The sequence below is a fragment of the Lissotriton vulgaris genome, chromosome 2_1 (assembly GCF_964263255.1).
Source record: "Lissotriton vulgaris chromosome 2_1, aLisVul1.2, whole genome shotgun sequence".
NCBI lineage: Eukaryota > Metazoa > Chordata > Amphibia > Caudata > Salamandridae > Lissotriton > Lissotriton vulgaris.
This window is the reverse complement of record NC_141687.1, coordinates 309,673,717-309,701,234: the sequence shown is the minus strand read 5'-3', so window position 1 is coordinate 309,701,234 and position 27,518 is coordinate 309,673,717. Positions and strand designations below refer to the sequence as shown.

The 27,518-nt window shown below is 44.8% G+C and overlaps 1 protein-coding gene across 1 annotated transcript in view; it reads right to left on the bottom strand.

The window, feature by feature from the left end:
* The window catches only part of LOC147730243 (multidrug and toxin extrusion protein 1-like), a 574,971-nt gene that overhangs the window by 239,711 nt on the left and 307,742 nt on the right, over window positions 1-27,518 (bottom strand). Inside the window, exon 8 of the mRNA XM_086955004.1 lies at window positions 16,441-16,538. Within this exon, the coding sequence (XP_086811130.1) occupies window positions 16,441-16,538 (98 nt within the window). The remainder of the gene's footprint in view (window positions 1-16,440; window positions 16,539-27,518) is intronic.

Genomic DNA, 27,518 nt, shown 5'->3' with positions numbered 1-27,518 from the left:
TTACTCATGTGAGTGTTGAGGCTGCTTTAATGAGGCCTATCGGCCTATTTGGGGACAAAGGCTTATGCTTGTCACTTTTACTCTGGTAAGCAGGGTCGGATTGGGATCACAATTTGGCCCGGGCACTGACGAAAAAAGTGGCCCACATTCAAGCGGCGTGGCCCACAATTAAGGAACTTGGCCCACGTTCAAGGGGTGTGCCCTTTCATGAAACACCATTTGGTTACACACGTGAATGTCGGAATGAATGAATGAATGAATGATATTTATTGTTTGGTTACTGAAAACCATTACATAAAACCAAAATACAAAAATAACAACATTACAAAGGTTAAAATCAAAAAAATTACAAAGGTTCAGTTTATCTAATTGCTCCATGGGCCCTGGTGATACATCGGAAAAGGATCATGGGCCGGCAGGAGCCTCTGTAATCAGACCAGTAGAAGTCATCAGCATTGCCCGTGCTTGAAAAATGAACATTCCAAAGGCCGCCATATGCTTTACCGTGGACAGGGTATAAAGATGGGTAATCCCCTCCTTTGCAGTACAGAACCCCGATTGTCTTAGTAATGGCCTAAGATAAAGACTGCGGGCCAAACGCAGGGCTGGGCAGCAGAAGAGGAGGTGGGCCAAAGACTCGCGTTTATACAGGCAAAGCCTGCATTCCCGTGCTCCAGAGCTGTCCTGATCGCAAGGATATAGTTCTTTGAGGGGCAATGGGTGTAGTCTATAAGCCAAGATCTTGTGGAGGGCAGCACGGCCCACGGCCTGCGTGAGATGATATTTAGAGGTATGCAGGGTATGCGGAAAACACAGGGTCTCATGCAAGTCTTTTCTTTCCAGCGACTCCAGATCCAGTTCCCGTGACCTCGCACGCACTTGTTTATTAATCGCATTTTTAATGGCGGAGTATTTGACGTAGTCAGGGTTCCATGAATCCATGGCAAGATTGAGTTGGACCTTAGCCACTTCGAGGATGGCCGACCAGGGGTTCCCTGGCTCTCTGAAGATACCTTTCAAGACTGTCTTTAATGTGTTCTCCTGTGCCGCCGTTGTTAAAAAGTAATATTTACTTAAGGCGTCCAGCTCTTCCAGGCTTTGCCGGTTTAGTGAGAACTCCAGGCGAACGAGGGTGTTTCTGGTCCACCTTGGAAGATGGAAAAGTGTTTCTAATTCATTAGTCAGTTTGCCCGGAAATGCCTGTAGAGCATAGTTGAGTGCCGGCATTAGCTTGGCTTTAAGTACTCTGTTGATGGCCATGGTGGACGGGCTGTATAAAGAGGCTTGCAGCTTGCAAATGGCATAGGTGATGGATTTGCCTTTAGCCTGGATTGACTTAAGATGGGCGCTTGCGCGCCCTGATTCCTGAAAACAAATGCCCAAATAGGTGTACCGCTGCCTGCTTTCCAGCGGGAGATTGCCTAGCCTCCATTTTAGAGATGTTTTCCTTGGCTAATGTCCCAAAAAATTACTTTAGACTTGGTTGGGTTTTCTACGAGCCTGTTTTTATCGTTGTATACGGCGAGTGCCGTCAACGCCTTTTGTAGCCCCATTCTCGTGTGGTCCAAAAGGACCAAGTCATCAGCATATTGCATAAAGTGAATTTTGAACCCACCAATCTTTGGAGTAGGCAAGGCAGCCCCAGTCAAGGCCTTCTCCATATCCGCTGTGTATAGGTTGAATAATAATGGGGCTAGCACACACCTTTGTTTTAGACCTCTGTCTGTATTGATCATGGCAGATGCTGGTCCCTAGAAAGTTTAATTTGCACCCATGTTTTTTGGTAAAGGGACTGTATCACTCTTAACAGAACCGGATTGATGTTCCATTGGGCCAACTTTTGCCACAGAATTGCGCTGTCTACCCCATCAAACACCGCCGAATAGTCAATAAAGCAGGCGAAGAGGGGAAGACTTTTGCGTGTCGGTGCGCCGTGCGCCAAGAAAGAGAGAGCGATGTGGCAGACCCAGGTCTAAATCTGGTTTGGCAGAGTGGAAGGATGCCTTCAGCACTCGACCAGTCTGCGAGGTCCCTCAAGATGGCACTAGCGTAAGCTTTTTCCTCAATATCCAACAAGGCAATCATGCGGTAGTTGGAAGGTTCAGTTTTTGGACCTTTTTTATGGATAGGCTGTAAAAGCGAGCCTCTCCATGAATCTGGTACGTCCCCCTGGAGCCAGCATTCAGAGTACAGGTGGGTCAGATTTTTGGACCAAAAGTCGATGTTTGCCTTGAATAGGAGACCATTAGGACCTGGAGCGGCGTTTTGTCTGATGTTTTTTATGATGTTGGCAACAAGCAATTTTCCTGGTGGCGCCATCTTCTCGATGAATGGATCTAGGTTGTCTCCAGCAATAGATGTTTCATTTCGCATGTGAGCCGGGCCATCATTAGTATAAAGTGATTTTACATGGGCGACCCAAGTGGAGGCTTCAAGGGAATTTTCTCTATGGTTTGGGCCTCGACCCAGGTACACGTCAATGTCCTTGAATATTAGATGTAAATACATTAAGAATTTGGACAAGTATGATAGTGCACTGTCCAGTGACCCGCTGAAAGAGGGCATCAAAGAGGAGAAATTGGATTATAAATTCAAATCTGTTCCAAACAGGGGCCCAAAAATATGTTTGGCCCAGGGCCCCCAAAATCCTTAAGTTGTTTGGCACAGACAAGGAATGAAAGTGAGAGGATACTGTTTTTGCACAGGACATAGGGCCAAGGTGACAATGGCGCCATGCTGAGCAACTAAAAAAACAGCAAGGCCCCTTTCTGTCACAAAATTATTCGATCCCTCCAGGGAAGGAGCACCTAATAAGCAGCGAAGCCCCTGCTATTACTAACCTACTCAGCCCTCCCCGGACCTTCATCTCAGGAGCACATGAATAGCAGTAAGGCCCCTGCAATTAGTAAATTAATCAGCCCTCCCCAGCCCTCCAGGCCTCAGGCCAATGTCCTGGCAGGGGAGCACAAAACACAGCTGCTGGGTCATCCATGGTAGCCAGGGGGAGGCTGAGGTGAAGATGGTGCAAGTTGCAAGAATCGCCTGGCCCCCACAGCGAGACCCATTTTTCCTCGCCCACTATGCCCTGAATGTGAAGGGCTGTGGGTGAGTTGTTAAAACTAGCACTGCTTATGTGCTGCGTGGGCCCCAGGGGGGCCGAGGTGAAAATGGCTCAAAGGCCTGCGCAACACTTGGCCCCCAGGGAGGCCGATTTTTTCAAACAATCACCCCCTCCCCAGCCACTCTCAGTGTGATTGCTTTGCAGGGCAGGGGGCGAAGGAGAGGCCACAGCGGATAATCACTGCGGCCGCACAGTGCAGTTGCATTAATTCCTCTGTCTCTGTCTCCGTGCCCTTTGTGGGCCGTTTACTTTTCCTCCCCTTTCCTAGTCCACAGAGGGCACGGAGACAGAGACAGAGAAATTAATGCAGCTTCACTGTGCGGCAGGGAAAGGGGAGAAACAAAAAGGCCCACAGAGGGCACAGAGACACCGGCCCTTCGGCCAATGCCTGAATGCCCGCATTGCCAATCCACCCCAGCTGGTAAAATCTTACATGCGACACAAGCACACTTTGTTCACTGTGCCGGCTGGAGTCTCTTGGGCGGTGTGGCCTGCTTTCACACCAGCACTTCTCTTTTTGTGTTGCCAGTTGCTTGCCGGGTCCACCCTGCGACAGCTGCAGTCTTTCACGCTTCCTCAAAGAGGCTCCCGATTCCCCTCCTTACCGGGACCCATGATGGCAAACAGGGCGGACTGTCAGGCTTCCCACACTACAGTTCATCAGCGGTAAGAAGCACTATACAAACATGATAACAATACTATACAATTAGATAAAACTCCAAAGTGTATACATGCCATTCAATAAACAATTCATCATTCATTTCAATTTGAGCATTTTATCATCAAACTAGGTAAAATGATGTAAACATTTCAAATATAAAATACAGAGGACTCCTCGCCTCGCATCAAATCTTAGAAGGAGAAACCCTTTATCGAAAAGGGAAGGGGTTTTCTTAGAACAGACAAAAAAAGACAGGTTCCCTTTTCGTGTAGTCTAGAGAGAGAGACGTTCGTCTCTGAAGGTTGTTTTTAGAAGGGGTTCTATGGTGAGCCAAAACACGTATTAAAGCTGTTCAGAGGTCAACAAATTTACAGTCAATTAAAACTTCATTTAGTACACAACATTTTGCCTCTCTTAGATTATAACATAAATTAATAAGGATGTAAACACTATTATTTATTGAAAGCAATTCTTTATTGTTCTCTATTCATACCACATTATTTAGAATAATATCAAAAATTAAAAAGTTTTTTAAAAACAGTTACTGTTGCATTATTATGTTCCAACGACATGAAAACAATTTTCACAGTTAAAAAATAGTAATCCTTTTCAAGAAACACATTTATCAAATAAAACAAACACTTTATCAAATTTATTACAAAACACAAAATGTCGACGCAGCGTTTCGGTGATTCTATGTCTTCACCTTCTTCAGGACAGTGTGTAAGTTAAAAATTCTAAAAAGTTAAAACACATAGTATAGGGATGTAAACTATAAGGTGTGACCAAACTAAAGTTGTGGGATCTACAAATAACATTGAGGCCTGTTCTTTTTGTTAATCATTTACTATAGAAAGGGTGGCATTTAGACCGCTTAAAATGCTTGAATTTTAACTGTTGGTGTAAACATAGGAGATATGATGTAAAGCCTGTATAGTTTAAAGGTAAACTCTGTTCTACCACAGACCAAGTACAGTAATTGTTTTTCTCTGTGTTTTAACTTTTTAGAATTTTTAACTTACACACTGTCCTGAAGAAGGTGAAGACATAGAATCACCGAAACGCCGCGTCCACATTTTGTGTTTTGTAATAAATTTGATAAAGTGTTTGTTTTATTTGATAAATGTGTTTCTTGAAAAGGATTACTATTTTTTAACTGTGAAAATTGTTTTCATGTCGTTGGAACATAATAATGCAACAGTAACTGTTTTTAAAAAACTTTTTAATTTTTGATATTATTCTAAATACTGTGGTATGAATAGAGAACAATAAAGAATTGCTTTTAATAAATAATAGTGTTTACATCCTTATTAATTTATGTGTAATCTAAGAGAGGCAAAATGTTGTGTACTAAATGAAGTTTTAATTGACTGTAAATTTGTTGACCTCTGAACAGCTTTAATACGTGTTTTGGCTCACCATAGAACCCCTTCTAAAAACAACCTTCAGAGACGAACGTCTCTCTCTTTAGACTACACGAAATGGGAACCTGTCTTTTTTAGTCTCCTCGCCTCGCATACCTCCCACTCCTATGAGCAAGGTAGAAACAAGAGACAGCCCCAGGAGTAGATGAACGATCCTCGACTGAAATTATGCATCATTACGGAAACTGCTCTAGCAAATTGTAGACGAGTTGCCTTCATCGAGCTGGACGAAGGAGACCACTCTGCAGTGTCATTCATGAGCATCTCTGCAGCCTGGGACACTGCCGGCCAAGATATCTCACTGTGATATCTTACTGGAGCAGCAATCAATGGGCAGGGATCTCAGGCAGTACCGTAGAGTGGATCTGATCATTCTGCAAAACTGAAGCCAAAAATGTTCAACTCGATGCTACCAGATCCTCCAGAGTAAAGGATGAGCGTGCCACAGGCACTGGAGCATAAGTATACTGCATCTATACTGTATATGAATATCTGTCTATGTGCCTTTTTCCCAAAAATGTTTTTTTTTTCTTTTCTTCTTGGATGGGTTCAGAGGTGTTATGTTCACCCTGCTACCTTCCACCCTACCTGTCTAAAGTCAGCCTTTTTACACAGTTGACCATATCAGACTGGATATCTTCTACCATCCTTAATGCCACCAAATCTGGAGTGTACAGAAACCCATCCACAACATCCCTTGCTTTATCATCTGGAATTTGTAGCAAAATATCTGATGGCAAAGTGTGTGGTTCCACATCCACTGAGCTTTCAGGGCTTGTCTGTGTACTTGGATCATATGGTGTAATTGTTGGCTTTACATGCAATCAGTGGCAGCCACACTGGACGCCAACGCTCAGATATAGGGCTGAGGTACTTTTTGTGCTCTGCCATGAGGAAGTAGAGAGCAGACAGGCATGAAAAAAGGAGACAAGAGCAGCTGGCAGATATTTTTGTGTCGCCCCAATGTTTAGGGGATAAGAATAACAGCAAGATTCCTGTGCTGGCTGAAGTATTTTCTGGAGAGATTTGTGTTTTATCTAGTCACAGTTTTGCCTTATGATAAAGTACTGCAGAGGCTTAATGTGCCTACTGTAAAGCACAACTTATAACATGAAGATAACAGGTTTATATTTAATTTGGATAACTCAACAGATTACTACGTTTGCCACAGAAATCCTTTTGTCACTTGCAGTTCATAAGTTACAATCCATCAACGCGCTGCATGCAAACTGTAAGGCACAGGTTTAGAAGTTTTTTTTTAATCTCAATCTTTTGTTATTCTAAGGTTGCTAACAAAGGGTTCCTTTGGGTAGTAATACATTATTATTAGTATAGACAATCCCAACCACTGTGTTACATTTTAAATTCTGAGTCTGTGTTTCTCTAGACCAAGCACTGTTAACATATAGAGGCCGATTACAGTGTCGGTCGGAAAGCCTCCGACCGCTAGTCTGGAGCTTTCTGACCGCAGTCAGAGGCTTTCCAACCAACTCGGTCTGACTGACTCAGTTGGCAGTTGGAATGTAAACCAGTTGGTCATTCCAACTCAATTCCGATCGGCTGTCGGAGTCTTCTTGTCGGCCGCAATGGCACCGTAATCCCCTATGGATGGGATTACGATGTTGGTTTCTCACAGCCTTTCCGTGCTGGCCTTTCCGACATGGACAGGCTATTGGAAAGGGACTTTGGGGGGCCCTCGCTGGGCCCCTTGCCTTTGTGGTCTGCAGTCTGTGGTCGAGGAGGTACCTCCCTGTAAAACCCTGCACTATGTGGCAGGCACCATGGGGTGCAGGATTTTAAACACACCCATTTCTCTATAAGAGCCTGTATTACAGCCAGTTTATGGAAATCGGTACAAAAGGGGGTGGTGATGGACGGAGCATCTGAATCAATCAAACACTCTGCCACCCCAGTTCAGACATGGCTATATGCAAATCAGTCTGACCCTGTGCCTCATGGGAACAGTCCAGCCCGAACTGCCAAGCCATGTCTTCCCTGGACCGGAAACAAGCTTCCGAGGACCGGTTTCTGGCATTCCAGCCTTCCCCAGCCCGGCCTGCCTGAATCCAGTGGCAAAGTGAGCAAGGGACTCACGTCTGAGCATACCCTGCCACACTTATGGCAGCCAAAAGCGGTACAAAAGGGGGTGGTGATGGACGGAGCATCTGAATCAATCAAACACTCACATCCAGTCAAAGGATCTGGGTTTAATCCATTACCGTTCTTTAGCCCACTCTGCCACCCCAGTTCAGACATGGCTATATGCAAATCAGTCTGACCCTGTGCCTCATGGGAACAGTCCAGCCCGAACTGCCAAGCCATGTCTTCCCTGGACCGGAAACAAGATTCCGAGGACCGGTGTCTGGCATTCCAGCCTTCCCCTGCCCGGCCTGCCTGAATCCAGTGGCAAAGTGAGCAAGGGACTCACGTCTGAGCATACCCTGCCACACTTATGGCAGCCAAAAGCGGTACAAAAGGGGGTGGTGATGGACGGAGCATCTGAATCAATCAAACACTCACACCCAGTCAAAAGATCCGAGTTTAATCCATCACCGTTCTTTAGCCCACTCTGCCACCCCAGTTCAGACATGGCTATATGCAAATCAGTCTGACCCTGTGCCTCATGGGAACAGTCCAGCCCGAACTGCCAAGCCATGTCTTCTCTGGACCAGAAACAAGCTTCCAAGGACTGGTTTCTGGCATTCCAGCCTTCCCCAGCCCGGCCTGCCTGAATCCAGTGGCAAAGTGAGCAAGGGACTCACTTCTGAGCATACCCGGCCACACTTATGGCAGCCAAAAGCGGTACAAAAGGGGGTGGTGATGGACGGAGCATCTGAATCAATCAAACACTCACACCTAGTCAAAAGATCTGGGTAAGAAATTACCCTGGTATGGCATTTCATTCATCTGAGCAGAGTGAACGTTACCCCATCGGGAGAAAAACATCCAGCTGGGGATGTCCAGACTCTAACATTATAAAAGCGTCTGCAAGTAATCAGGCAGAGGAGCATGGCCGATTTGGCAGAAAGACCTTTCCTGGAGAGAAAACGATTTGGCTGCCAGGACAGGAACAGGTTGAGAACCTGGTTGACATCCCAAAGGGCTGAGTAACAAGGCTCCGGGGGTAACGAGAGCCGAATGACACACAACAACCTGCAGACCAGTTGGTGTTCACCCATTGCCATGCCATTAACTGGTACATGGCCAGATGAGATGGCAGAGCAGAAAGTGTTGATGTACCTGTATACCATACCGCTGGAAGTTAATTGCGCAAAGAAAATCACGACATGTGCTACGTCCGTGACCAGTGGATCAAAACCCTGTTGCAAATACCAACCGGACCGTCTGCCCCACTCAGATCTGTACCTCTAGATGGTAATGTCCGCCCAAGCCTTGAGATGAATGTTTCAGCTTCCTGCAAAAGTCCTGGGGCTTCCCATTGGTCGCGGAATTCCGCGACGCCATGAGCCATAGCAAATTTGTCAGCACCAGAGGATGTGGTGTTCTGTCGGGACTCAGGAGAAGAGTCAAAAATTGGGGGAGTAGGATTGGAAAATCCCAGGAAAATTCCAGTAGAACTGGAAACTAAACTTGCTACCTCCAAAGGGGGTGACTATGATCAGGTCCGCTGACTGCCTGACGACTTGCGCCGTTGCCTTGTGATCATCGCGAAGGGGGGAAATGCGTACCCCTTCTCCAAGCTCGAGTCTGGAGAAATGCATCTGTGGTCACCGCTAAGGGGTCCGGTCTCCAGCGGAAAAACCAAGGAGTTTGATGATCCAACCTGGGCGTGAACAGATCCACGGAGAAGGGGCCCCAGTGGTCATTCAACATAGCAAAAAAACTCTGGTTGAGAATCCAAAGGCTGGAATCCCTGAAGTGGTGGGATTAGAAATCCGCCTTCTGGTTGTCTCACTCTGCCATGACTGAAATCTGGCTGTCTAGGCAATACTGTCAGAAACTCGCTTCTACGTCCGAGAGGGCTTTGGATCTGGTGCCCCCAGATGGTTCACAAATCCGATCTTTCCTCCCTACAGGCGCTTCCTACAGTTTGTCTGGAGACATCAAACCTACGAGTTCACAGCTCTTCCTTTTGAGTTCTCCTCAGCATCTTGGTGCTCCAGCAAGGTGCTGAAACTGGTGGTGGAATTCCTGAGGGCCCTAGGTATCGTGTATCTGGACGATCTCCTTCTCATGGGCTCTTGCCCCCCTCAACTAGCCGCCCATCTTCATATGGCAGTGGACCTGCTTCAAAGCTTAGGCTTTGTAGTCAACGAAACAGAAATCTCTGTTTTAACCTGCTCAGTCCATGATCTTTTTGGGGTTCGTAACAGACTCCACTGCATCTACTCTCAGTCTTCCCTCTAGGAAGGTGACCAAGATCCATCACAAACTGAGGCGTGTCCTTTCCAGACAACAGGTATCCCTCCGTCAATTGGCCCAGGTGGTGGGCCTCTTGTCTGCATCCATCCAGGCCATTATCCCAGGCCCGCTTCACTACAGAGCTCTAGAGCACCTCAAGGCGTATTTCCGCCACAAGGGTTTCCCTTACTCCCACAAGGTTTCCTTGTCAAGCAAAGCCCGGGGGGAGATTCAGTGGTGGCTGGATCATATGGAAGCCTGAAACAGGCGCGCAATTTTCGGTTCCACTCCGGACCTTGTTGTAGAATCAGACGCCAACAGGCTCGGCTTGGGTGCCAGGTGCGGAGACCTCTCTACAGGAAGATTGGGGTCACCTGAAGAATAGAAGTTGCATATCAATTGCCTGGAACTTCTGGTGGGGTCCTTTGCCGTCCGCTGCTGAACGAGACTCATTGCAGTCATGTGTCCTTCTCAAGATGGACAACACTTCAGCGGTCCGATTTGTGAACCATCTGGGGGCACCAGATCCAAGGACCTCTCGGACCTAGAAGCGAGTTTCTGGCAGTATTGCCTAGACAGCCAGATTTCAGTAGGGCGAGACAACCAGAAGGTGGACTGATAGGCATGGATTGCTCAGAAGCTGGAAACGTGATTGGTAAAGATCGTGGATGTAGACCAGTTAGAAAACATAATGATGAACAACCTAATGCTGAATGAACAGTATTATTGTAGGAGAATTCAGCTAAAGGTAACACTTCATCCCATTGTGTTGCTAGAGTAGTAGGTAGACAAACTCAAACTCTGTTCTAAGAATTGGTTTAACTTTTCAGTCTGGCCATCTGTCTGAGGATGGAAAGCTGATGAAAATGCTAACTCGTTCCCTAATTGATGACTCAATCTTTTCCAAAACCTTGAAATGAATTTAACGCCCCTGTCTGAAATAATTTTGTTTGGAAGGCCATGGAGTTTGACTATATTTTTCAAAAATATAGAACTGAATTCTGATGCTGATGGTATTTTCTTTAATGGAATAAAATGTCCCATTTTTGATAATAGATCGACCTCTACTAAGATAGTGGTCAATCCATGAGAGTCTGGTATGTCTGTGATGAAATCTAGGCTAATTGTATGCCAAGGTTGAGGGGGAATAGTCTTTGGTTGTAAAAGCCCTGCTGGTAATGAATGAAGGGATTTTTGTCATTCACATACTGGACAACTTCTTATATAATCCTGAACATCAGACTTCATACCATTCCACCAGAACTTTCTTTGGCATAACTCAAGGGTCTTGTTAATTCCTGGATGACTAGCAATACCAAAATCAGGATTCCATTCCAATACTTGTAAACAAAGCTCTTTATTTGGGACAAACAGCTTCATCTTGTGAAAGAAAAAACCCTCTTGTATGGAATTCTGTTTCTCCGATAGCCATTGATTTCTATCCATTGTTTCTAATACCTTTTTTGTGTCTTCAAAGAATTTATTTGAATGAGTGACTGTGATAATTTTATCAGTGGGATAATACTTTGTGTCTTTATGTCTTGATCATTCTGTTTATTACAAACCAAACGAGACAGAATATCAGATACAAGTTGTTTAGGACCAGGGCGGTACGTCATCAGAAAATCAAATTCACTAAAAAACTGTAACCATTGCATCTATCTTGGGGTAAGAGCTTTAACTGTGGAAAAGAACTGTAAATTCTTGTGATCAGAGAATATAGTGATGGTGTGTTTCGCACCCAATAAGGGGTGTCTCCTTTCTTGAAAAACGACCTTAATAGCATGCAACTCGCGTTCAGCTATGGTGTAATTTTGTTCTGCTGACAATAATTTCCGTGAAAAAACAGCGATTGGGTGTGAATGTCCTGATTTTGCATCTTTTTGCATTAAAACACCACCCAAAGCGGTTTGAGAGGCATCTGCCTCTACAAAGAACGGCTATCTGGGTGGATTAAGATAGGAGCTGATGTAAATGCCTTTTTTAGTTAATCAAAAGCTTGAGCAGCTTCTGGGTTCCATTGCAACTTTTTCCCCTTCTTTAGTAATTGTGTAATTGGTGTCACTGTCTCAGAAAAGTTTGAGATAAATTGCCTATAGAAGTTCGCAAAACTAAGAACTCTCTGTGTGTCTTTTACTGACTCCGGGGTTGGCCAGTTCAGCATTGCCTCCACCTTTTTTGGATCCATGGTTATCCCATCGGGAGAAAGCCAATAGCCTAGGAACTCTACCTTTGAAGTGTTGAAAACACATTTCTCTAATTTTACAAATAGGGAATTGTCTTGCAAACTTTTCAAAACTGAACGAACATGTTGTGCATGTTCTTCAGGGTTTTTAGAGTATATCAGGATATCATCAATGTATACTATGACGCAGATGTCCAATAGGTCATGCAAGACTTCATTGATGAAATTCTGAAATGCTGCTGGAGCATTGCAAAGACCAAAGGGCATCACAGTATACTCGAATAGGCCATATTTTGTAAGGAAGGCTGTTTTCCATTCATCACCTTCCTTTATTCCGACAAGGTGATAAGCCCCCCATAAGTCCAATTTTGTATAGACACTTGAACCTTTCACTTGGTTTAATAAAACCGAAATCAAAGGTAGAGGATAACTATTTTTAATAGTAGCTTTGTTCACAGCACGATAATCGATACACACTCTCAAATCGCCAGTCTTCTTCGCCACGAAGAAAAGTGGCGTGGAAACTGGTGAGATTAAATGACGAATGAACCCTATTTCCAGTCATTCATCCAGGTAGGATCTTAAATACTGATTGTCTGGCTCAGTAAGAGCATAAATCCTGCTACAGGGTAAAGTAGCTCCAGGAATTAAGTCTATTCTACAATCGTAGACCCTGTGTGGTGGTAAACTTGTTGCCTTAACTGGATCGAAAACATCAGAATATTCCTGGTATTCTTCGGAAATACAGGAGGGTTTTTGATTTAAAGTGGCACAATAGAGAAGCATCACTGGGTCTTTGGTCTCTTGATAACAGTGAACTCGACAATAAAATGAATCCAAAGTCACTGTATGCTTAATCCAGTCAATTTTTGGATTATGTAACTCCAACCATGGAACCCCTAGGATTACCCCAAAAGTTGCAATGTCAAAGAGATCAAATACAACATTCACCGTGTGTCTGACCCATCAACAGCCCGAACTGGCTCCAGTTCTTTTGTAGGAACCAGAGTGATATGCAAGCGTTTGGCAAATTCTAAGTCAAAAAAGTTACCGGTAGCTCCTGAATCTAGAAGAACAGGTATACTGTGTCTTTGGTGATCAGTTAGAATTAAAGTTAGTCATACAGTAAAGTGTCTGGGGGCACGGTTAATCACATTGGTTGCATAATTGGAGATCTTTGAGTTGTTATCTCTCGAGGAGATGATCTCTACTTTCCTCGAGAAAGTTAGTTTTCCTCTTTTTCAGAAGAGTCACTGTCTATGGCAAATATTTTCTTTTTAGCAGATCTTATCGGGCACTCTCTTGCAAAATGACCTGATTTTCCGCAGTATAAGCAAAGATTTCCTTTACATCTTCGTTCCTTTTCTTCTAAGGATAATGGCCCTCATAGTCCACCTAATTGCATAGGTTCAACATTAGAATTATTTTCCTTCTCCTCGATTTCCTTCTTATATGACTTAAAACTCAAGTGTCTAATGTCTCCTCTGGGTTTTTCCGTCTTCTGTTCTCCCAGTCTGTGATCTAGTTTAACTATCAAGTCTAAACACTCACCATACTCTTCATGCAAATTAACTATATGTGCTAAAGAATCCAGATCCTCTCTAAGGCCTCTATAAAATAATGATATTCGTTTTTCTTCTGGCCAATGAGTCTCGGCTAACAACCTATTAAAGGTTGTTACATAAGTAAGCAAATCCTTGGTTCCTTGACGAAGATTAAGAAGTTAATTGTCAGATGCTTGAATAAACACATGCTTAGAAAATAGACTGGACATGGTTGCCTTAATGTTGACTAAATTATGCAATAGGGGATTATTAGAATCAACCAGGGGTACAGCCCAATTGGCTGTAACACCTCCTAAGTATGAAATTATAAAGGCTACTTTAGATGTGTCTGTAGTAAACACCTGAGGTTTACACATAAAATGTAAATGGCACTGGCTCATGAAAGTTGAATAGTGGCTGCTGTCACGAGTAAATCTTCAGGGTTGGTGAGAGGGACCGGACTGGGGGCAATGTCATTAACCTGCAATTGTTGTTCCATGTTTTGGCCCAAAGCATTTCTAGAAGAAAAGGCTGCTGTGCCAAACGTTGGGGGAGAGAGAATAGGCTTTTCAGTCTTACCTAATGGATCTCTCCAGTTAGTAAAACCTGCTCTAGTTCTATCTAATTCCTGTCGTAAGCTCTGATTCTCTACCCGTAATTACTGCATTTACTCATTTAATTTGTGAATTAACTGCGCTAATTGTTCTTTATCCATTATTTCAGGTGCAGGACCAAAAAAAGGAAACAAGGTAGAATTTGTGGCTTCGCTTTCTGTCACGATGTCACTCACCAGAATCTCCTGAATCTCCGATAGTTTCCTTCTTGGTGCTGCAAGTTCCCAATTCCCCTATGAACCAACCAAACCAACAAAATTGTTATAATTCCTGTCAGTGTGAATGGTCCCTGGGGGAAAGTGGAAGTGGAAGTGGAATGAGAAAACAAGGCAAACACTGGACCATGTCTTCTTGGGCGATGTTCTCTCAACAGGAAGCGACTCTGAATTCTCTTTCTTTTAATTTTTAATCTGTAAAAGGGAACATTAATATCACTACAATGCATATGCAAATTATGTAAATAAGTAATTAGAGTTTCAGATGTAAGCCTACCTATTTTCAGAGAACTCATGCGCACACTTCAAAGGATTGAAATCGTTTACGTCCCTTTTACAATGACTCTACATGTGCTACAAAGCAAATAGTGAAAACATTAGTCAACATAAATATTACTGCTTTCTTGAGATTAATTTGGTTAGTAGTGGTATTTCAGGGTTAATGATTTCCTAAGTCATACCTTATTTCTCAGGGACAACTTTTCAAAAAGGGGTTCTGAAATTAGAATAAAAAAAAGAACAGAAGACAATGCAGAACAATATATATATAGTCTTGATATAATTCTCTTATTGTCCTTTAAATATTTTTTTAGAGCTCTGAATTATTGTCTTTCTATAACATGAGTTTGTAGATGTCTCTTGATCTTTGGTTTCTTTATGCGATAATATTTCACACACAAATGTGCTTCAGAATGATTCAAAACTCTTACCGGTATTTTCTTTGACAAGAATCAGCTTTAAATTGTGTTACTGATTGCAGCGTTTACTAATCGAGTGTTGTTTTCTTCTCTTGCAGGTTTTAGATGAAAGCTGTCGGGAGGGGCGACAACCAGGAAGGAGTTCAAGGAACATCCGGGAGGTCCAGGAGCAGTGGAGTCTCATGACGCAGCCAGGAAACAAATGAAAACAGGAGCGCACTGCAGGCTGTCCTTCCAAGGCAGTGAGTCGGGTTCTCTAAACGGGTTTGGGACTTCTTGTGGTGCACGCGAAGAAGCGAAGCACCGCCAAGCAGCTATGTGGGGTTTATATAGGCAGCAGGGTGAGAGCCTTCAATTAAGCCTAACGCTACACACGTTTTCCTTTGGTTTCGGTTGATGTGTCAAAGCCACATGTGAGCGCTTCAAGTCTGAGCCCGGGACCACGTTCATGCCTTTAACAGTTATGGGCTTGGGAGTGAACAAATAAACATTGATAGCTGCAAGTTTTAAAGGGCATTACAAAAGTATTTTATGTTATGAATACTTTAATACTAACACAGTAGGGTGTTTTTTGAGTTCTTTTACCAGGGTATTTCAAGAGATACAATACCACAAGGAATATTTGGATAACAACTGTAATGTCAATTAGTAGTCAGACTGTATCCTTAACAGCTGTAGATTGGGTGCAAGCCTCTCAAATGCTTACACGATCTGGCGGGACAGCCTCTCCTCTAAAGGAGTTATGCCCTCGACAACCGCCCGGTAAATTGAGGTGTCAACCGCCTCATAGAATGCATCCCCCAAGGCAAATCAGCTAGAGGGTCATCCTCTTCCTGGTAATCGTCATAATACTGAATAACACTAGGTAGAAAAAATGGAGTCTAAAGAAAATGACAGGGTGGTAATCCACCAGGCTGTCAGTCAAGGACCAAAGTCTGTGAGGGCTGGGTGGCAGCCTGAAATAGGGGCAGATGCACCTCAATTTAAGGGGGTTCTAGCCCCATGGGAATTGATATTTTGACTACCAAGTTATAAATAAGAGGGAAATCAACCTTATGACAAGGGAACTGACCCAAGTAATGTCCCCAACAGGCATTCAGGCCAAATACTGGGGGACACTAACAGAGGACTATGTTGGGCTAGGAAGCCCCTGATTGGACATTGTTACCCTAACATGATTGGCTGTGACCATGTGTTTTTCTATGCTACCTTTCCCTATTGTTCATGGGAAATGTGGTCTTTGTTAATCTTTTAAATAAGCTGTTATTTAAATAAAGCAAAGAGAGAAGGCGTAATCCTCGCCTCCAGTCCTGACATAGAATTCAAGATGGAAGCTTCCACAATATTTTCATATGTCGGGGTTAAAAGCCTCTATTTTCTCAAAATTCTAATTAAGTTCAAACACAATAATAGGTAGGAAAGAAAGAGATACACTTTTAAAGTTAAAACAAATCCCATAAAGCATAGAGACAAAAAATCCAATTGAGAATGCAGGTTCCTCCAGTTTCAATGGAGGGGATGCATAGTTCACAAACCATTGTGAACGCCAGTCAAACGCAGAAGTTTCCAGGTAAGGACATTTGATAACCCAACCAGAATAAATATGTTCTACTTACATAACTCCTAGGTGTAGGTTAAACAGAAAAATGTAGTTTATGACAATGTTGACAATGTTCGCTGCTAATGCTGTGAAGATCTGAGGCAGGATAATTCCCTGAATCAAAAAAAATGATAGAGAAATGTTTTGATAAAAGTCATTATGATTCATATATCGGTTTCTGGTCTTCAATTAAAACTTATTCAAACCAATAAAACACCACCTAAGGAAACATTAGCTTTTCAGCAGAAACCAGGAAAATACTAGATTTTGCTGCACCTTTATCTCTTTGGTGCCCTCTGGAATTAAAGCAAAACAGGTGCAGCACCTACCTTTAAACTCTTTTCTGGGATGGATGTTGCCACTATGACCTACTTCAGCTACAGTAAGCCACATAATATGCCCTTATGACCAGCAGAAGATCGTCACACTGCTGTGCACTTTGCTCTGTATCGACCAACAAGTTCATATCACCATTGTCTCATTGGCAGACACTTATAGTTACTCCGTTAATCAATGCAGAAGGCCCCTTGGGAGTGTTCCAAACTGAAGGTCACTCAAATGACGAATGAAATTGAAGAGCGAGTCTTTCCTTAGAACGTCCATCAGTCTATTTTGTCTCCCCTCCGTGCAGGCTTTGAAACTTCCCCTGAAACTGAACAGATACTGAGAAGTTGGCAGGAAGTATCTCTATATTGTAGGGGGCCTGCACCATCAAAGTAATTTTTCCTTTTTAGGTCTCGTATAGGGCAGCGCATGTGCTGCCTCTACGAGGCATGAAGTAATTAGTATTAAGGGTGAAACTCCACCCATTGCATTTTTTTTGTTTTGTCCCTTGCAATTGGTTAAAATCTGGCATTGCTCTTTTGAACTCTCTCATTATTGGCTGGTGGGGCAATGCGTCACTTCCGTTTTCTTCTGTTTTCAGAGGAAGCAGCATCGACCAACTACAGTTCCCTGACGCTGCAGGCCAGTGTCTTTCAATTGTAGGGACTACTTTGTTGTTGCCTGGTGCCTCCGCTTACACTCGGACAGGACCACGAGCACTTGGGACGCAGTAGGCTTTTTTTAGCTTTATTGCTCTATCCACGGACAGAGCAGCTGGTGTATTAGTGACTGTGAGACAACTTCTGCCGCTCGCACATTTCATTATTGCACAGTGCACCTTGAGTCCTTCACCTAGGCTTCGGTGTGGAGAACATAGCGCCTTCTGGGTTCATTAATCAAGGATGATTCGCCAAGATGTCTGCAGTGCCAATTGCCTCAGTCCGAGATGTACAAAGCAGCCGTCGCTTCTCCTTTAGATAGGATCAACAGGCCACTTAGATTGTAGGCCTGCGTTATTTGATGGCATTTAACGTTCACCTCTGGCAGCTTCGGAACTCGGGATCTAGATTTGTTTTCAGAGGGGGCTTGCGCAGCGTGACGAGGTGTTTCACGGGAGCCGCTTTCCCGATCAATAAATCATTGATTCTGCACTGTAATAACATTAATGTTTGATTCCGATATGCGCACAGAGTTGGTTCATCCTGAATCACGCGCAGACATAACATCATATTGAAAAGTCTGCCAGTCACCGGCCGCACGCGGAAACCTGTGCTGCATGCACTTCAACCAGTGACAGAAACACGTGACTACCCTGTGGTGATAATGGCAAGGGATCCTTCATATAAAAGTGTCTGACCGTTAAAATCACAATAACAGCATAGCTCTGTTAAATGACGCCAGCGCGTTTGAATGATTTCTAGGATTGTGATTGTATTCACAAAGAACCTTTGTAGCTCTCATACAATTATAAATTACTGAAGTGTGAGTCGTATTATAATGGCAGATTAAGCACCTTTTATGTGCATATACATTCAAATTTTAATTTAAAAAACACTGACTAATAGCATTTTATTTCATTTGCATGCAGCCTTCAGCCGGGTTGTCAGCGATGTGTTTTTAAGTGTATGAGTTTCGGGCTGGCACGGTGCATACACCTTTGAATTTATTTGGTGTACAGGTTTCTGTGGATGCAGGATTGTAAGTATAATTTGAATTTGGTATACGAGTTTGAGTTTCTAGAAGTACACACGCCATGACTAATAGAAATGGCCACACATTATATTTGCTCCAAATCAGATTTCTTTTAAATGGCAACACAAGGAGCAAGCTAGTTTGACACTGCATTTGCATAAGTAGAATGGATAAAATATAAAACAAACGCTAATCACTGTTCATATGTGAATGATAGGATTGCTGGTCGCACAATAAAAATATGAAAAATCCAATCTGTTTTTAGGTTTCGCCTGGCCGTAGCACTGCGAAGCAGTGCTCCGCCCAGGCGAAAACTTTTGTTTACAGTATGGGGGACTTGAATCCGCCCCTTCTTCCATTGGCTAGCTCCATAAATGGAGGCTAGCCATTGGAAGAGAGTGGCTGTTAATCATTCTTTCCCTGTCGGAACGCGATTCGGGCGTTTCTCTGTCTTTTTTTAAGTCCCTCCCTCTCCTCTTCCCATTGGCTGGAATTTTACCTTCCAGCCAATGGGAAGGGGAGAGGGCAAAAAACACGCCCACAAGGAGTTATTGTGCCGTTGTTGTGCCTTCTTTATCCCCCGCCCTCCCTCCCGTTGTCCGTGCCTTCGCCGTTGTGGGGCAGAATCGAGTGCTTGTTATTTATTGGCAGCCCTTGTTAAAATGTGTGACAGGACAGCAGCATCTTTGTTGCTGGTATGGGTGCTGCTTACTGTAAGCCTCGGTGTTTGACGTCCTTAGCTTGTTTCTTAAAGAAGCCGCACTGCACCCATCGGGAAAGAAAAACAATCAACTACGAAATATCAGTGTGAGCCACACTATGTCTGTGTGTAACCATAGAAAGGAGCACTCAGGGGAAGGCAGCATAGCAGCGGATAACAGGCTGGATGCTTTTGTTTACTTGTAGCGTCTTATGGCTCACTGAAGTATAGGGGAGCTGTAAGTATGCGGGATTAATGCATTATATTGCTGTGATGCGGCTACAAGCACTTTCATGCGTTAGTCTAACGACTCTAACCCCTGAGCCGTGGTATTTGGCAGGGCTGCTATAGCGACGGTAGAGGCTGGGAAACGTAAGGCTAATAAACTACATTAACCAGACTTCGCGCATTCACTTTGCAGCAGCACGGGCGCCCATCTTGGGCTTGGCAAACGTAGCTTGACTTCCGAGTTCGGAGAACGTACCACCCTCCCTCTTCTGATTGGCCGCTCTCGTCCTCTCTGCTCGTGCGCGTTGCTCTCTATGGTCCGGGGCGGTCTGTCTGGTCTTGCACTCTATGGTCTGTGCTTCCGGAGCGCGTTGTTTGGGTGCTAAAGGCAGAGGCTCTGTGCTCAGAGGGAAACCCAGGCGGTCTTAGAGGGGAGGGCACGGAGGGAGGGGCCTCAAAAGCCGGGGTCTATGAACGAGGCTGTGGAGGGGGCCTGGGGCACCTCAGAAGCACACATTGAAGGGGTCATTGAGGGACAAGGGAGTCGGAGGGACACAACATAAGGGCTGTGGGGATTGGGTTTATCGAAGAGGGGGTGTCCTTGAAAGGACTGTTTTGGGGCCCACCCTGGTGTATTTTGGGGGTACCGTTGCTTCCGGCTAAGCATCGGAGGTCCCCGAGGGATACTCCAGTGGTGCTTGCAGGGGCTCATTAGGTGCCTGCAGACACAGGTGCTGTTGTTAAGGAACACAAAAGAGGAGCCCTTGGGGCAGTGAGACTTTTAATGGGCTCTGCTCGTGACAGGAGGTGTACGCAGTGATTGGGAGAGGCCCCTGACCAGCTGTAAAAACTACTGTGATTGGAGGAGCCCTTGAGGGCACAACTGGAGTAAAGACAAGATGCCTGAGATCAAAGTGAAGCACATGGTTTCCTACAGCAGCGAGGACACAGTAAGCATGACAGCTACTGGCCGTAGCATGTCTGCCAAGATAACATTCTGCATATGCATGGTGTTTCTGTGTTGTGACATGTGCATATCTCATGTATTGTAATTGCATTTATATAGCACGTACCACCCCTAATGAAACTGACACATGTAGTTGTACACAAAATATTGGTGACATCCTACGATTTGGCTTTGAATGGGTTGGCAGTCACAGTTGGTTAATACAGAAAGTAGCAAAACATGTGTTACCAGGGAACGTGTGCATTGTTTTACTCATGCAAATTATTTACCAGCCTCCCCTCCCATGAATCATTATACCAGTCCCATAATGCAGTTCGGTTGGCTAGCACGCCGTGGCTGACTGAAGATGCACACTCGGATGGCGCCGGCACTTGACAGCCAGGCACAAAGACGCGCGTGATTGACAATGGGCGGCAAGACGAGCGTGACTGAGGGCAGACGCCAACTGAAATGTCCAACCCTTAAAAAGGAAAGACTTAATGACGGTATTTTTTGTGGAACTGGTGGCGAGCTTCCTGTTACAAGATGAGTGAGTGGACCATGTCCAAAAAGACTGACACTCCAGTAGGGTAGTGTAGTGCTTTCAGCAAGCGTCGCCTTAATGTGCCACCCCAGCACGGTTTCACCCCCTCAGCTGTCAATTGGCCGTCTGTCACGTGACACCTGCAGACCGGACTCTGAATTTCTTTTTTTTTTTTTTTTTATTTATTGCATTTTTTTAAATTTTTCCAAGAATTCCAATACATGTTACAGTACACATATTACAAAATACACATTAGTATACAAACAAAAAAATCCAAAGTAAATCTAACAAAGTTGGCAGAAAAAACAAATGATCCTATTTTATCCACTCTTTCTACTTTTATATTGAATAAAATCTAAATTTCAATAAGGTAGAGCTAACCTGCCCTAGTCTTCCAGCTCTCTATGGGCAACCATATTCTCTCACCCAGTGCTCTTGCCCTACTACCCTTCCTCTCATATATAGCTTTCTCCATATTGTATATAGATAACAGTCTTGCTACCCACATCTGAAACGTGCGGGGTATCCTGGCAAGCCATGTTCTTGCTATGCCAATCCTATATACTGCCATTGCCATGAATACAAATTCTGTGGGAAGGCCTTCTACACCTACACTCACCCCAAGCATTATCAATTCATCAGACAATTTGATCTTAATCCCCAATGACCCTTCCAAAAATTCCTCAATTGTCACCTTCAATGTAAATAGTTGTGGACATTGCGCGAACATATGTACAATATCTGCATTACTCGAATCACAACGGGCACAGGTTATTCCAGTAGTCCCCCCCCCCACTGTGCGATTCTGGCTGGGGTATGGTATAATGAAAATACTGTTTTGTAGTGCTATGCTTGTAGTGTCGCAGAGCACAAAACTGTCCGACCTAAATCTAAAGAAGCCTGTAAGCTCTCCGGATGCGAAGCCACTTGATCCATCCATTTCCTAGCATATTTGTCCCTGTCATCCCCTTTTAGTGCACAAAGTTCTGCATATAGTTGTCTTATTGTACAATATCTGCTGCGTTCTATATAGTCCATTATCCTGCAGTGACAAAACCCTAAGGTGCCCCCTTTTTTATTATGAAAATAACTCCTTACTTGCAGGTACTTAAAAAAATTACTTCCCAATATCTCAAATTTACTTTGGATCTTCTGGAATTGTAGAATCCCTCCATCCGAATCCATGATATCACCTAATTTCTTAATCCCCTTATTATCCCATTCTTTCATAACTGCATCCCTGAAGATCTCCCATGTGAGTGAGTGATTTGTGTACAGTCTTATATATCTGTTATATCTACCTATTCCCAATTTTTTCGCAACGGTCTTCCAAATTTTAAATATTGCTCTTAAGGTCTTGAACCTAGTGTGTTTGAAGTAAGTATAATCTACCGTATTTAGTATTGTATTCTCCGCCTCTTTGCCCACCACAGCTTTATACACATTCACAAAACCAGGTCTGTCCCCTCTTAGCCTGGCACTTCCCCCTCCAATCAGCCCCTGTGAGTATTGCAGTGCCGTCGCCCAATAATAAAATCTAAAATCAGGTGCCCCCCAGGCCCCCTTGTCCCTAGTGAGTGTCATAAAACAATAGGCTCTCCTTGTTTTTCCTTGCGCCCATATCAATCTATTTAATATTGCTTCTAATCTATTAAACCACATACAATCAAAAAATAAAGGTATAGCTCTAAAGAAATACAAAAATTTAGGGAATGTAACCATTTTGATCACGTTAATACGCCCCACTAGAGTCAAGTGTAAGTTATTAATCCTCTCAGTATTAGTTTTTACTTTCCCTAACAAGGGTTCCATATTTATCCCTACTAGTCTCTCCAAATCCGCGGTGACTCTAATACCCAAGTATACCGCTTCCTGAACCACCCTGACTTCCTGAAATGTTGTAAATCTGTTCTGCACTATCTGAGTTTTCCCCTGATTTATAAGATATCCTGATATTAAACCGAAGTTCCTTGCTTCTTGCTCTATTTCACCTATTGCTATCCCTGGCTCCGGAGTTATAATGGCCACATCGTCCGCATAAGCAAACAATTTATATTCCTCATCGTGCAGCCTAACTGGGGGAATATTGCGATTACTAGCAAGTTTCTTCAGCAGCGGGTTCAAATATAAGGCAAATAACAGTGGCGAGGCTGGACAGCCTGCCTGGATCCCTCGTTTAATCTGCACTGTCTTTGTATAAGTTTTATTAATTCTTATCCTTGCTGTCGGCTGTTTAAATAGAGCCTGTATTGCTTTTATAAACCCCATGCCTAACCCTGACCATTCCAGGGCCCTCCAGAGATAGTCCCAGGAGACCCTGTCAAACGCCTTTTCAGCGTCCAGGAAGATAGCTGCGACTGGGTCTCCTGCAACTTCCGCGGCATCTAAAATGGATATATGACGGTACAACGCGTACCGTCACAACGCATACCTTTACAACGCGGCGTGACAACGCAAGTCGTTACCACGACTTGCGTTGGGGGGGCGCGGATTTCGAATAGTTTAATTTACTATTCAAACACCAGTCCCCGTGGACCCTAGGGAAGGTGTTAGGATAGTAAATTATCTATTTTTAGACCTTGAGCGCCCTCCAGCGCAAGTCGTGGTAACGACTTGCGTTGTCACAGCCGCGGTGTAAAGGTACCCCGTTGTGAAAACATTGTTGTAAACGATGTTTACCATCTAAAATGGTTATCATTTGCCTTGTGTGCTGGGTTGTACCTTTCCCTGGAATAAATCCATGCTGTGGTGTAATGACTAACCCCTCGATAACCTTACTCAGCCTTTGTGCTAAAGATTTTGAGTATATTTTAGTATCCGCGTTGAGAAGTGTTATTGGCCTGTATGATCCTGGCTCCAAGGGGGATTTGTCCTTTTTTAATAACACTATTATGTTTGACAATGGGCGGCAAGACGAGCGTGACTGAGGGCAGACGCCAACTGAAATGTCCAACCCTTAAAAAGGAAAGATTTAATGACGGTATTTTTTGTGGAACTGGTGGCGAGCTTCCTGTTACAAGATGAGTGAGTGGACCATGTCCAAAAAGACTGACACTCCAGTAGGGTAGTGTAGTGCTTTCAGCAAGCGTCGCCTTAATGTGCCACCCCAGCACGGTTTCACCCCCTCAACAGTCAATTGGCCGTCTGTCACGTAACACCTGCAGACCGGACTCTGAATTTCTTCAGTGAAATCCAGTAGGGTACAATAGGTCTTACATTTGCAAGAGATTAAGCTGTTGGCAATGTAAATGACAATGCCATTTATTTATCTGTTTTCAAAACCAACACATAAATAAAAATGTTTTCATTTACAATGCCAATAGCTCTAACTTTTGTAAAGGCGATACCGTTGCATTGTAAATGCTTATTTTATATTACTGTTCTCTTGTTAATTAAAAAATACAGTGTACATTAGACTTCGGCATCTCTGCGGTAAATTAAAATCAACGTCATTGCTATTGGTTGTTATGCCCATTTAAAAGCACGTTCAAAACTGTATGTGAACCAGAGAGGTGAACCATCTGCTGAAATTCCAAAGTATTTCCTTATTGGTCCAAAGGCTTCAGAGGCCCTTTGTTTCCTGTAGGATTGTCATTGCAGCAAATGGCTGTAAACCTTTTGAGGGTGAGTCTTGTCACTCTTGTGAAACACATTTAAGTCACTGCAATGCTCAGAGTTCAAAGAGATGTGCTTTCAAACTATATGCAGAGTGTGTGCGTGGGCTGAGAGTACGTGAACCTTATGAGCGCATTTGATTGCTCTGTCTACCCACAGCTGTATGCCTGTGTGTTTCTGCTTCTGTGTGCCGTGCGTGCATCGTGCCTCTCTCTTGTTGTCACGTTGTGTGATCCAATGGTTGAATTGGTGTGGGGAATCTGAAAGGCACGACTGTCCCAGTTAAAATGCTTCAGCTGAAGTGCAAGGCACGAGTCTCCTGGTGCTGTGAAACCAAGATAGAGCAGAAAGCATCCCATCCTCCACTCTACCCCCTACCTGGGATCTGCCCCACTTCCCCCACACTGCCCCCGGTGTCTTCCCTCGCCTCTTCCCTAGCCTTGCTCTGTCCTCATACTCATTCACCCTTTCCCATCATTCACCTTTTCGCAGTCTGTCTGCCCACAGTGCTGCCCCAGATCTCCCCTCCAACGTCAGCACTTTACTCTGCCCCCAAGCAAGCTGCCCCTCCCTTTCATCCTGGCCCGCCCTTGGCTCTGACCACAGTCCTGGACAGCCCTTTACGCTGCCCCGAACACTCTCCTGCCTTTATGCCTTTCCTCTCTCTTGCCCACTCTCTGGCCACAGACCTGCCATCGGCCCTCGGCCCTTTACTCTGCCCCCAACTAGCCCCTACCAATACCCCATAATTCACCCGTGTGATTCCCGTGTGAATTTCCTCTGCTCACAGTCCTGCCACAGCTGGTACTTGGTGACGGTCCGGTTCGGCCCCTGTCCTGCCCAAGATTTATTGCATTTTGGGGTGATGCAGATGTTACCAAACTTCCCCGGAATTTGAAGGCTGGAATATCTAAATGCAGAACTAACCGGCGGTGTTTTTTTCACACTTCAGCTATCACTATTACCACTAAATATCAAGGCCTGGGTCAACACTGGGTGAAAAGTGTGCTGAGTTTTTGGGTGGAATTTAACAACTGGATTTTGCAATAAGTGGGATATGCAGCTTTTGCCAGCTGGGCATTTCCTGGAAGTGCTCCCATGGTGACTGCCCACTGCCCCAGTCCTTTTCACCCACAAACACGTTGCCATTTTCCCAATAAAAGACTTCTCTCAAGTCTTTAGACCTGAGTTTATTTTTTGATCAAACACTTAAATCTGCTCAATATTGATTTCCAAGCAGTTTGCCGATTTTGTGGTTGTTTGGCATACATAGATGACTGGTGGCAGGAAAAGTCCAAGCTTTTGGTTTGCGGGTGCGATGGGCAGTGCCCGGCCTAATTTTGGGGCCTTCCGTTAAACTGGAGGTGTGCAGCCAAGCAGTTTTAGAGACCTTTTATCATGGGCAGGCCGCGTGGCTCTGGCTGCCTGCTCTGGGCCTGGCTCCAGGTCTTCTGGTGGGACGCTGCTGCTGGAAGCTTCTGGAAGAACCACATCCACTTGAGCTTCATCCAGGGGCGCATAAGTGGGCGTGGGCGACGCAAGATGCAGCAAGAGATCCTCTCCATATTGGGCCTACCTGGGAGGCCTCGACCCGGGGCTGGGTCCAAGCTTCCGTCCTCCGCCCCCTCTTCATACTGGACCTGGACCATGCCATGGCCAGCAAGGACGACAACAAGGGGCCGCAGGGGGTCTCCCACCCAGTGCTGACCAGCCTCAGCACCCATCCCACCCGTCATCCGTCAGGCGGACACTGTCATGAGTTTTGTGATCATAGATGAGTAGTACCTGAGTGCAACTTGGATGTGGGGGTGGGGCTCTATGGGTCTAGGAAAAAAGCTGTGTATGAGGGTGGGTTTGTAAACCACTAAGTGTTAGGGCAGTTTGCTTCAAACTGGAGCACCTGAGGGGATATCCAGAGGGCAATGTGACAAAAATGGCTGGTGTTAGTTTAACCTCTCCACCAGTATTTCTGAAACGTTTAACAGAGTTGAACGTTTCAAATGTTAAAATATTTCTCATCAAATAAAAAATAACAAGAGACGTCATTTTATTTCCCGAGTCCCTCTCTTCACTCAAGTTAGTCAAGTCAAGTTAGAATTTGTATAGCGCACTACTCACCCAGAGGGTCTCAAGGCGCTTGAGGGAGGGGGGTAACGTTACTTATCAAATATCCAAGTTTTGAGTTGTTTTCTGAAGGAGAGGTGGTTCTGTGTAAGGCGGAGGTGGGTGGGGAGAGAGTTCCAGGTCTTGGCCACTAAGTAGGAGAAGGATCTTTCTCCCATGGTGGATCTTTGGATGCGTGGAATCGCGGCGAGTGCTTGATTGGACGATCGTAGTTGGCGGGTGGGGGTGTAGAAGGTCAGGCGCGTGTTGAGGTATTTGGGTCCTAAGTCGTAGAGGGCTTTGTGTGCGTGGGTGAGTAGACGGAATGTTATTCTCTTGTTGACAGGGAGCCAGTGGAGGTCTCTCAGGTGACCGGATATGTGAGCTTGGCGGGGGATGTCTAGGATAAGTCTGGCTGAGGCGTTCTGAATGCATTGGAGTTTTTTCTGTAATTTGGCTGTTGTTCCGGCGTAGAGGGTATTTCCGTAGTCCAGTCGGCTTGTGACAAGTGCTTGGGTGACCGTCTTTCTTGTTTCGGTGGGGATCCAGCGGAAGATTTTTTTGAGCATACGTAGGATGTTAAAGCATGATGATGAGATGGCGTTGACTTGTCTGGTCATCGAGAGGGAGGAGTCCACGATGAAGCCCAGGTTACGTGCATGGTTCGTTGGTTTGGGTGCGATGCCCAGGGCCGGTGGCCCCCATGAGTCGTCCCAAGCGGAGGGGATGAGGACTTCCGTTTTGTCTGAATTCCGTTTTAAACAGCTGTTCTGTTCTTCATCCACTCGGCTACTTCTTGCATCCCTTCGTGTAGGTTGGTTTTGGCGGTGTTTGGGTCTTTGGTGAGGGAGAGGATCAGCTGGGTGTCGTCTGCGTAGGAGATGATGTTGAGGTTGTGTTGGCGCGCGATGGATGCGAGGGGACTCATATATACGTTGAAGA